The sequence below is a fragment of the Acartia tonsa genome, chromosome 8, assembly GCF_053477335.1.
Source record: "Acartia tonsa isolate MP-2025a chromosome 8, ASM5347733v1, whole genome shotgun sequence".
In the NCBI taxonomy this organism is placed as follows: Eukaryota; Metazoa; Arthropoda; class Copepoda; order Calanoida; family Acartiidae; genus Acartia; species Acartia tonsa.
In genome coordinates, this window is record NC_137267.1 from 19,302,560 (window position 1) to 19,315,569 (window position 13,010).

Genomic DNA, 13,010 nt, shown 5'->3' on the forward strand with positions numbered 1-13,010 from the left:
ATGTTGTATGTTTTTTAAGATTTCTAAAAAAAATTATACTCAGTAAAAGAATTAAATTATTTTTTGCTCTACAAATAAATCTTTTAATTGTCTTCAGATTAATAAAGACATGATTTTTAATATTTGAAAATCTTTGAAATTTTCATATTCTTTTATTTTTGTATTTATTTTTTGAACTAAAATTTAGAGAAGAAAATTTACACTGGGCTATCAATAACACTTTCATGAAAAGGAGAGTTAAATTATTATATATTTTTAAGAAGTCAAGACAAAGACAAGTAGACAGACAGTTACATAAACTTCCTACTACTTTAGCCTGCAAAATAATTTTCTATATTCCTTTGAAGTAAAGGAAATAAGGGTATTTCCCCTCAAAATACCTAGTCTAGTTCGAACTCCCCCCCCCCTCTCTCTTATTTGAAATAATAAGTTTTTCGTTTGTTTATTCTTTACTTGAGTTCAGGTTAGGTTAGGTTATATTTGGTACATGGTAGCAACGCAGGATTAGGGTAACGCAAGTATAAGCCCGCAATGTTAGAACTACCTTCCCTCCTCTTATTTTTGATTATTAAAAAAATAAGAAGGTGCGAAATTTAGTGGCAGATAGGTACTTTGATGGGCACTTTTTTGAGATGACCCTTTTCTGGAAAGTTCCGAAATAAGACACAATAAAGGTGTAGAAAGTAATCAGACATCTCCACATAAAATCTTTACACCAAGTAAACTTTATATTTTCCCATTGTTAGCCATTACCTTACTGTTTTGTACAGCTTTACATTGTACTTTATTGAGTCATAGATTTGATTCTTATTGGTCAGGGGAAAATAAACAATAAATTTCACACTCTGGCTTAACTAGCTAATATTTAAAAAGCTGTGTTTTCAAATATAACACAATAGGCAGGTAACTATGAGTTTTTTTTATAGTCTCTTAATACAGAAAATTTAAAAAAGCCAGATATCTGTCCTTATATAAAAGTAATAGGATATCTGTCTGTCTATGTAGGGAAGATTCTCGCTAACCGTTATAATTCTCTTTTACAGTGAAGCTTTCCACAGATCCAGAGAAGTTTTATAACTATTTCGGGAGAGGGTACCTCCCCCTCCCAATAGAAATAAAAAAGCACCCTTTCTTTATTTAAATTCGCCGGGTTAAGCCCCATGCAGACGTTGGGCATAGGAAAGAAATACCAATCCTCCATATTTCAATTTATATTTAAAATATAGGCGAGTGGGTTTAAGTGCTCGCTAGTCTTTTTGAGGAAACACACTCATACATATTTGGGAGAAGAATTATTTATCGTCAATTGTGATATCTCTGATCCCTGGTCACTCCTGTCTAGTCTCTTACCAAATCAAATATTTGTACAAAAGATATTAAAAAGAGTAGCAATATGGTTTTTTTTCCACATAGCTAATTACCCTTTTTTACAATTCGTCTAATTTGATCGTCCATTCTTTAAAAATTTACAATGTTCATGGATGAAGAAAAGTAATATTTGAATTAGAGTTTGATACTATTTTGTTATATAAACTGCCTTGCTTTGCATTTAATTAGCCTTGTATAAACATACATCTTATTTATTCAATTGGATATATTTATTATCAATGTGTATTTCATTGGAAATATAAGTTTTAAGCAAAATCGCACTAACTAATAACATGTAGGGGTTAAGGCATTGCTAGTATAGGACTCGCAAGGATAGGGACCCCACAAGTGTCAGTGCTCGATATTAACTTTGAAGGAAAGTACCAAAAATCATCTGTTTGGACTGACACCATTGTAAGAACTTTACCACTCTACAATATCCATGTTTTTAATATTTGTATAAAGGAAAGTTGTGAAGTTTGTCCGTCTGTTTGTTTGTCAGTGAGTCAGTGTCTGTGGGTCTATATGTGTAACTGTCCGTGTGTCCCTCCCATCCTTACAAAATATCTTCCTTCACACCTTTATTAAATTTCTAGACAGAAAGTACAAGTTGATGATTTTATTAAAATTTTTAGATGATTAATTTTCATTTTTGAGAGACAGCGTAAAGTGGAACCAAAAAAATGACGTCATCCGATAAAATAACCAATGAGAGAACAGCATAAATTTCACCATTGGTCAATTAGAGTGTATACTGGCCTCTCATTGGTCAACTTTATTATATGAAGTCATTTTTTTGGTGCCACTTTACGCTGTCACATTTTTGAGATTTCTCAAACATTTGCTGAAGTCAAATTTAATGGGAGCCAGCTTACACCGACAACAAAACTAATTCGGAAAAAAATCACGAAACCTATACTTAATTTCAGCTGTCGCTGGGGACCATTGACGACCTTTACATCTGCTTCCCAAATATTATTTTAGATTTATTTTGCATGTTGGTTATACCTTATTCCTGCTAGGGAGCACAGAAACAAACCTCTTTCTTTAAAAACAAATTCAAATAGGGGGTAGGGAGTAGGAAGACTCTAACTTTGCAAAGCTTGTACTTGCTCTGGTTTTATCCTGTTGTACCCAGAATAACCTAACCTAACCTGGCCATCCTTTTTTCATTAGAATTTCATCTAGCATATCCAAACTTTCCCACTAATAATTTTAATCTACAATAGGGGTAATTTTGTTTATTATTATGGGGGATGTATATTAATTTATCCTCTATTGTCATATCCTTTTAGATCCCGATCCCTGGATAAATAAAAATATCCAAATAAAAAAAACATTATGTAAATACAAACCATTGTCTGTGGATAATGGAAATTTAATATGATTATCTTCAGAGATACAGAGTAAAATAGAGAAGGAAAGAAAGAAAAGAGATAAAGAGAATGAATGAGAGAGAGAGAGAGAGAGAGAGAGAGAGAGAGAGAGAGAGAGAGAGAGAGAGAGAGAGATTAAAACATTTACTTTCATTGTTGCGTTCCTCATTGAAATAACAAGGATGATACAATCCAGTAAGGCTAAGCTAAAAGAATATTCTTATTTTAGCGATCAAAATTGCTATGTTTTTTTTGGGATATTAACTAATCCTCAATATAACAAATCTGTTCGAATGCTAAAATGGGCTAATATGAAGCTTTTACTACTACTTTTATTTTAGTTATTTTGAATACAAGTACAGCTTACAAGGTCTTAATTGACAGATATATAACCAAAAATCAAAGTGTTTTTGTGTTCATTTTATTGATAGTTTGCTTTCTTTTGAATGCAAGAAGCATTACTTATATATTAATATGTATCCTATCTTCCCTAATATTCTATTGAGCTATAGTACTAAATATAATTTACTTCATTGTTAATATCAGGGATCTACAGGGATAAGACAATTACTGATAAATGGAAGTACATTCCCAATTATGATACACAAAATAACCAATTCTGTAGATTACAATTAGTGGTTGAAAATTGTGGACAATCAAGATTTAATAAAAGTTCCCAATGATATTTAGCCAAATAAAAGGAAAAAGTTATCATAAAACTTTGGGGACCAGTGTAATGAACAGTCCAATGCCCCATCCCTCCCTGATTAATACATTCATGAAGTACATTCAAGATTGTATCTGTGTTGTGTATTATTGTTCATTCATAATTACCATCCAACATCAATACATATTAATTATCATGTTCACTAAGCTCAATATATTTATATACTTAATTACTTATTAGTAAAAGCTTCTTGTAGTGTGCATTTAACTATATACATAATTAACCAATCTTTGGTTACAAAGATCATACTCAGAATTCATAAACTATTTTAAAAAGAAAGTTTCAAGGGTTCAGTGGTTAACAAGATTCTAATAGACAGGTCGACAGAAAGGACAAACAAACAAATATACACAAACTAAACTTTTGAAGGTTTAATCTTCATTTAAGTTCTTTGAGATTCAAAATTATTGTCCTTTGGTAGCTTTTAATAATTGGTTAAAGAGAGGAGTGTAGATCGATTCAAGGCCATTATACTTTCCATCCACTATGATAATACATCTCAAGTTTTACCGGATGCACATTGTAAGTACACACACATATAAACACAGGAATAGGAAGGAGAAAAGTTTTATTTTCAGACTTGTGCAAAGCTTTTGATACCATCCCACTGTCAATAATTGATACAAATATCTCAACATTTTGTTTGTATCTCAGAGGCTAGGCCTATGATATCTAAGAATAAGGAAAAATATTACAATTTTCAAATGGTATAAACAAGACAATTATGTCCATTAAAAGTTGATTTTTAGAATTAGTCAATTGTATTTTAGAAATATGAATAAAACGAAAGTACTTACTAAAGAAAGTTAGAATAAAAGCAAATTTAGAGTCATTTATGTATAGTAGAACGTACTGATTGACAGGACATCCAGTTTAGCATAGCTTCGCTACTTAATATGGGTTTCTCTTGTTTATCATGCTACTCTTCCTTATCCCTTATAAAATGAATCTATTTATCTTTATTTATGTTAATATATTAGCAATGATGAGAAGGAAAAAGCTACTATATATAATTACAAGCGGCTGTGCTACTAGCATCTAGGATCTATGTATTCAAAGGAGTAAAGAAAAGTAGGAAAATAGCCTAAAACCCAACTGATATATGTTTAAGAATTAAATAAAAGGTCCCATAAAATGAAGAACTCAATCAGTTCAGTAGTTATCGAAATTTTAAGATACAGACTAAAAATCCTTATTACTTTATATGATAGGAAGTACCTATAGATGTATGGATTTCAATATTTCTAAAAAAATTACTAAGATTTTCGGAAAAGTTCATTGAGGTGGAATGATTTTAGTTATTATGAAGTGGAAGGGAGAATAACCCCTCCTAATAAATGAAAATTTAGAGAAGGAGGATGGGGATGTTGAATCTATTCATGGTTACCCAGGCAGAACTGATTAGAATTTAGGTTTTCTATTATTATTGTAATTTTAATTGTATCTGCTTCTTATATTTTTGATTTTATGACCTAGCGTAGATTTTAATGCCCAAATAAAAATGTTAAAGTGCTTTTTGTGAAGTTATTATTTTGTATGTAATTAATTCATTGTTTTGTTCAGGGTCGTGATGGAAGCCCACACAAGGAGGGGGCGCAACCCTATCACTCAAGATATGATTCTAAACCATTCTCATATATCAGGTAAATAGTTTTTTTTATATTAATGTTTTTAAAATCAATCATATTGCTAGTGAAGCTGTATAACCTCTATCTTTTAAATTATTAAGGTCCCAGTTTTTAATTCGTTGGCTAACAATTTTGTAAGGAATTTTATTTTCACTTATCCATTTGAATCCGGTGGATAGGAACCGGTTCTCATCCATACGAAAAAACTATGTCTAGCATCGTATTATAAACAGCTTTCTACGAATATAAAAATGTACAATAATAAGATTAAAACCAGTTTTTTTAGCCCAAGCCTTCGGCACCTCGGAACTAAAAAACTGGTTTTAATTTCATAATTGTACATTCTTTATCCGCTGAAAGCTGTTTATAATACGATGCAAGAAATAACTAATATTTTCATATGATTTTTCTTAGAACTAGTGTACAAATTTTTCTTTAATAAATTTTACAGAAGAGGTATTTGTTTGTAGAGCCACAATCCTATAGGTTACTAGCCCTTCAGGGTTTAATTGAATTGTACTTAACCTAACCTAACGGAACATTTTAAGTTGATAAATAGACAAAATATCCTTTAAATATAATACCTATGTTTTAAATGCTTTCAAATTCCTATTCAGTAGAGAATAGTTATTTCTCGCATAGTATTATAAACGGCTTTCCGCGGATATAAAATGTACAATTATAAGATTAAAACCATTTTTTTAGCCTTATCTGGTTTTAATCTTTTAATTGTACATTTCTATATTCGTAGAAAACTGGATATAATACGATGCTAGACATATTTTTTTCGTATGGATGAGAACCGGTTCTAATCCACCGGATATAAATCGGTTTGGAATGAATACGAGATAGTTGTTTATAATATTTAAGACAATAACAGGAGCACTGTAAATATTATGAGCACAAAATAAAATTCTTGTTAAAAATTATTACTTTGTTATGAGGGGAAATTTACTTACAACCTACTTTCATCTCAGATATTAAGGGATATGTCTATGGGCGATAAATTTATGTACAGTCCAAATGGTAATAAAGAAAATTACCTTTTGAGCAGATTAAAATTAATGGTTATTAAGTTTAGATACTGCTAATTTTTACCTACTGATCAAAATTCAACAAAAGTACTTAAAGTTTGAATCAAACGAATGCATTGAGAGGAAGTAATTTTGGGTATCCCCATAGTTCACAGTCCATTGTCCCCTCCCTTACTGACTTTCATGAACATTTGCAGAAAAACTCGCATATAGGGTAATTGTGATGAATAAACTCAAATTTAGCGCAATTTTATTTTGCAGATGTTAATTCTGTTTGCAGATTTAAAATTAGCGAGATTTTAAGGCACAAAAAAAACCTTAAAACTTTATATAATATGATTATGAAATCTTTATTTAAAATACAAAATATCCTGCTTAAAGAACTTTAAGAAAATTGACTTCAAAGACAACAATTATTTGAGTTTAACTAACTGAATGTAGAATTAGAGGGGACAATGGGCTGTTTATTACACTAGTCCCCAAAGTTTTATTATAACGTCTTCTTATTTGTTGGCTTAACCATTTTTGGGACTTTTACTGAATTTTGATTGGTTGTTTTATTAAGTTGAGCGTTTTAACGTTCCAACCACTAATTTTGTTATAGATCAGGGGTAATTTGTGTGTCATCATTGGAGATTTACATCAATTTATCTGCCAATGTCTTATCCCTTAGATCCCTGAACTGAATGACAAATGAGATTTATGAATAGAGCTATAGGTTCTTCTCTCTCTTGTTAAAATAGAAGGTGTTGAATCACACTTACGAAAAAACCATAATAGCGAATAAAAGAAGGGGATATTTACACAAAGGTTAAAATAATCTACAACCTTTATACCCCCAATATCTAATATAAATTATAAACACACAATAATGGAAGGAGGATTGATTTGCTGACGTGTTTGGACACTAAAACAGATTTGAGAACAAGTGCTTTTCTATACATAAACATTACTTTCAATAGGGATTATACAATATATATAAGTAATTGGATGAGCGTTTGAGTGTGTAGTTTGAACTTCGAAATTTATTTTTTATTTTTCTCGATATGCGGGGGGGGGGGGGGGGTTGTAGCATTACACCCCCTAAATATTAGTATGTACTCAAATTGGCTTCATATATTGATTGTTATTATTGCCCCTTATTTTAGAAATCATTAAAGCTAATAATAACTGATTAATTGATATCGAAGGCAAGCAACCCTTTAATTACACGACCTTTGTCTATGTCTAGTAGTCCTAAAAGTGAAGGAAATGAGTTGTGCCTATTTTATGCCCTGGCATTCCCCGTGTTCTTACTATAAAAGTCGCAGCAGTAGGTTCAATTCTTAACAGTCTTTAATTATAACACGGTTTGGGAATAGACTCTAACTCAAACGACAATTCACATCTTTGAATTCAAGCACGTCCAAGCTTTTTATTTGGAGGGGGGGGGGGGGTAAAAAAATGGGGGGGGGAGTAATCTTTATATCATTTAGGCTATGACTTTTTTAAATTTTTTTTTTTTTTGGGGGGGGTAAAATTAAAAAAAAATATTGGAGGTTGGGTGGGTGGGGAAGTGTATTCACCCCTTTACCACACCACCTTATACGTCCCTGTATGAATCTAACAAATAGATAATCTAAACTGTAATTAGATTATATGTACAATTTTAATAAAGTTAAAAAATAAGTGAATTTGATGAATATGCTTTCTGATATAATAAAATGAACGATAAATTTATGATCATAATTATGAACAAAATCAACCATAGTTTGAGCCAAGCAATCAAGATTTGATTATTTATTTTAATATTGTTAATAAGAAAGAGTTTTTTTATATAAAACTTTGGGTACTGATAATTAATTGTCCCATTTCCCCTCCTGCCCTGGACATACCTGAATCATAAGAAACTAAGTAATTGCGCAAACGGCTATTATTTTGTCTTTTCCATAAAGATTTGTATTATTGAATATATGTAATGGTTTAACAAGAAGAAACTTAATTTATCACCTTGAACTAAACAATACTTGGGGTTACTCTAAAATAAACATCTTTTTGTTTCTCCGTTTCATTTTCACATTTAAGATGACATTCCACGTCTCTTACGAGGCAGTGCATTTAATTTAATTTCATTTATCTCAAAGTTTTCAATAGGGGTATGCTTTTTAGATGTATTGCATCCTTAAGGTGAGGTTAGGCAATATTTTTTTTTATGGTGTTAGGCTCTGATTTAAAAATGGAAGGACAATTAAAAAAAAAGAAGTAGCCAAGAGGTTTGGGAACACCTGTAACCAATTTAGTTTTGGAAACGGGTAGGCTCTAAAAACTTTGGGTACTTTTATTAAATTACATACTAGAAGTTTCTTCTAAACTTTTCAATCTATAATTTTAATCTACAGTATAGGAATGGTCGGACTTTCGGAATACCCCATTTATAAGTAGCAGTCCAACCAATAATATAACTTAACTAATAATAGGATGGAAAAGGTTTCTTTCAGATAATCTGAAACAGAATTTAATTTTACAACCGCTATGCATATAAAAATAGAAATAAATAGAATAAAATAGAATAAATATGCAAAATAAACTGTTTATAATGAAAGCAGATGGTTTTGGACTAAGTCAGGACAAAAATGTCTTTTTAAATCAAATAGATAATTTACTGATTAAAAACTATTTCTTAATTATTATGACGTCAAAAAAAATTAACCAACGAGAAGCCACTATAGATTTTACCATTGGTCAATTACAGTGTATTCTGGCCTCTCAATGGTTAATTTTTCCTCTATTTTTCGCATATTTGGTACAAATTTACTGTATTTTTTAACAAAGAAAATTGTTCCTTCTATGTTTTTAACTAACATAAAGACTTAGGGCAAAAATTGCCTTATATTAAAATTAAAAGTTTTATAAAAGTCTTATAATAAATTTTAAAAAAGCTGCAAAATGTCCGAATTTACCCACTATAAATGTATACATAACTAAAGATGTCTTTGAAAAGCGTGTTAAACTCTTTTTCTCTGGGGTTGACCTGATTTTTTTTTTATTATTTTAGTTTTCAAATTATCTTTGCTCAGATTAACAGGCCATAGAAAGCATGTTTTTTATAGTAGTAGCGCAACTACTTTATATTTCACCTGTTTGTTCAATAGAAAAAAATAGCCTTAGGAAAAGAGTAAGCCATTACTTAGTACTTTTATTAAAGTTTAATTGGTTGGTTCCAAACTAGCAGTGACATACTAACTTTATACTAATTTTAAAAAGACATTATTATATCTAAAGTTACATGAAAAATAAAAATAAAAATCTAGTCTTCCCTCGTCTATGGAACAAAGCTCTCACTAAGAGCTTTGCGGTAAATCCTATTGCAAAGAAAATACGCTAAATTAAACTCAATTTATGACATAGCATTCTAGTAAGAGAAAGGGATAGAAAATCTTGCTATAAACATAACATAATACTCATATAAAAGTAACAAGATGTATATCTGTCTGTATGTCTGCTTGTGAAATTGAATTGTGTAGGATCTCACTGACCGCTGGAATAATATGAGTCTCCTTTACAGAGAATCTTCTCTTAGGTCCATGGAAGGTTTATAACTATTTTATGGAAGGTACCTCCACTCTCCTTAGAATTATCATAGAATCGCCCCCCCCACAAAAAAAAGAATAAGAATAAAAGTGGAGGGTCGACTTACCTTTTAGTACCAAGGGCGTAGCCAATTGAACTTTATTAAACCTTTATTTAAAACTTATAATTTTAGAATATTTTTAGTATTAGATTGTATGGCATTTATACTTTATCAACAATATTCCTTTTTCCGTGGGCATGCTTAGCTGTTAAAATTAAACTGTATTTGATTCTATTATCATTTATATCCAAGGATATGGATTAGGATAATAAAAATCAAAGTGAGGGAGTGTCTAAAAAGCAATTAATCTTCTGCTAATAAAAAAGTACCAAGTGGTAGGAGTAACGAGTACAGACAGACTGACGGATAAAACAAGTTATAGAGAAAGGTTAGTAGAATATCAGACGTCTATCTTTAATTGCAGGCGAATTCTTATAATAAAGTAACATGAATTGTGTGTGTGTGTGCAAAAGGATCTCCTTAATCACCGAACCGATATGGTTCTTCTTTACAGGGTAGCCTTTTATAGGTCCTGTGAAGGTTTTTAACTATCTTGGAGAAGATTCCCGCCACCCTCCAAAGAGAAATCACTTCTAAAAATAGACCCCCCCCTTTTTTAAAGAACTGTTCTTTTAAACTACAATTGAAAGTTGAGGGAGGGGGTCAACACCTCCCCCCCCCTCAAGGGTCCCTATAGGGGCGTAGCTGCTAGTAAAGAATAAAGACATGACAATAAATAAGTGACATATTAGACAAATACAAAATTTATTCAAGTCAATATGTTTTGTTTCAATAATGATCACCATCCTTAAAATCCTTAGAGATTATTTATAGGATTGCCAAGGCAGGGAGGGGAAAGTTGCTTTTGTTTTCTTTTATAACAATTCAAAAGACAGGTAACGGCGGTTTCCCTTAAAGTGCCTAGTCGAGGACAGAACCCCCCCCCCTTATTTTAAATTAAATTTAAATCATGGGATGCTTTTTATTCGTTTGTTTAATGGTTTTACTCAGGTTAGGTTATATTAGGTAATGGAAAGCCCCGCAGGGTTAGGACCCCACAGACAAAGGAAAAAAAAAATAACCCCCGACCCTTAATTAAAATTCATTTAAAAGTTAAGGTGCGGGTGAGGGGGTGAAGTACTTTTTAATAAAAAATTATTATTTGTAACGCAAAAAAAAATATACGTTTGATTTTAATTTGTCTCTTGAAATTAATTTTAAATTGAATAAGAAATTCTTAATGTACATTATGTTGAAGTATTTTAAAACTATCTGACACCTACAAAGTAACATTAATCTTTTAAATTTAATTTTCTTAGTTAATTTTTTTAGCAGGCTGTGAACTTGTGAAGCTATAAAATAAATAACTTTGTCTGTTCATAAACATTTATTGTGTTTTTAATCTTAATCCTTAAAGATTTAGCAAGCAAAACCCTAATAGATTGGGAGGAGTGGGTAGTGGGGAGTTGTGTGTAATTACCTAACTTAAAAAGTCACTTAAAAAAGAAATGAGAAAAAAAACATTTCTCCCTCCCCCAACCCCAATTTTTTAAGTAGGAGGACAAAGTGTCTCAAAAATCAGCCATGTGACGTCCTAAAAAATGAGGGAGATGAGATGAGAAGTGGGAAAGAAAACCTCCAAAAAAAGAGATGCATAATCCCACATTTGTATGACGTCACATGTCGGATTTTTTTAGACATTTTGTCCCCCTACATTTTTAAGGGTTAAGCAGTAATTTGTGTTTGTTTTCAATTCTTTTCTGACTTACAAACCTCTTTAGTATTCTTTTTTAGTCAAGGGAATTTTTTTATTTTCGGTGTTCACATAAACCCGTCAAGGAGAAATACAACAGCTTTGATACATTATTCATCGGCGGATATAATAGCATTTTCGAAATTTAATTCATCTGCTAATATTCCCTGTCATTAAATCACCGTATTGACAAGTTTTCAAGACTAACATTTTATCGACATACCTTAACTCTAATAGTATGATTAATATAGATTTTGATACAATTAATAAAGTGGTAATGGCTGAAACATCATCAACTCTAGGACTTCAGGATCTATAGCAAAACAATGACATTTTTCATAATGACAAAAACAGGTTTTTTTTGTCGGCCTGTAAAAAATGTAAAATGATCGCAAACAAAAATGTGATATGTCTTATTTCCCACCAAGTCACTGTGCACCTATCGTCAGTGAGGGAGAGGATAATGAGCAATTTATTACACTAGTTTTATAATAATGTTTTTCATACGTTTGGCTTAAAAACTTTTGGACTTTTGTCAAATTTTGAATTGTTTCTTGATTTAGTTGAGTGTCCAAACACTAATTGTAATCTAGAAAAGTGGTAATTTTGTGTAAAATCATTTGGGATATACATTGATTTAACGACCATTTTCTTATCCCTTTAGATCCCTGGCCTATCATATTGCGTCCTGAAAATAAGAATGTGTTTCATTCTAATGTTATTTATTTAATCTAAAACTTGTTTGTGTAAATTCTGAAATAATTTTTATTATCAAAACAATATATTAGGTAGCGAAACACAAAAAAATCTTAGAAATGACAAACGGACAATTTGAGTTATAGAGTAGATGTTCTATTATCATTACAAAGAAAAGAAAGAGAGAGAATACACAAAAAAAACAGACAGACAGACAGACGGTTAACATTGTATAGACTAGATGTGCATATATCTAAGGACTCATCCCTGATAATTTTAGCTGTCTAGCTGCAATAGCAGCCGAGAAAATCACATGTCCTGACAGACGGGCGGAACTGATGGACAGACAAAGTTAATTATAGAGTAGCTTCGCTACTAAAAACTGGATTGTTGCCTTTTTTACTCAATACCGTAAAATCATCTCACAGGGATTTTCATTTTCCCCCTTTACCTATCTATCTATGAATGTAGAAATTCAGGATTATAGGCATATTAAGGGTCCGATTTTGTACATTGTGTTTGAAATATTTCTATAAATGCTTACTAACTTAAAAGATAAGTGTTTAAATATCAATTCAACTTTTAAGATTGTATTTTTTAGTGAATATTTCCCTTTTTATTTACTTCTTAAACTCGCGTACAACCTAAGACTACTGGGTAACAGTCACCGAATCTACATATGAACCGACATACTTATGTCATTACAGATAGAAAGCAAACTATGTACAACTATCTCTGTCCATATTGTAGCAAATATTTTTAACATCAATTTATATGGGCCAAGGTTACCCTTTCATTGTATGCAGGGAGGGATGGGA

General features: G+C 31.1%; 1 protein-coding gene across 5 annotated transcripts in view; it reads left to right on the forward strand.

Moving 5' to 3' along the window:
- Nucleotides 1-13,010, forward strand: part of by (focal adhesion protein tensin) — a 102,676-nt gene that overhangs the window by 12,482 nt on the left and 77,184 nt on the right. For all 5 annotated transcript variants that reach the window (XM_080169334.1, XM_080169335.1, XM_080169337.1 and 2 more), the window contains exon 3: nt 5,035-5,114. In XM_080169334.1, the coding sequence (XP_080025460.1) occupies nt 5,035-5,114 (80 nt within the window). The remainder of the gene's footprint in view (nt 1-5,034; nt 5,115-13,010) is intronic.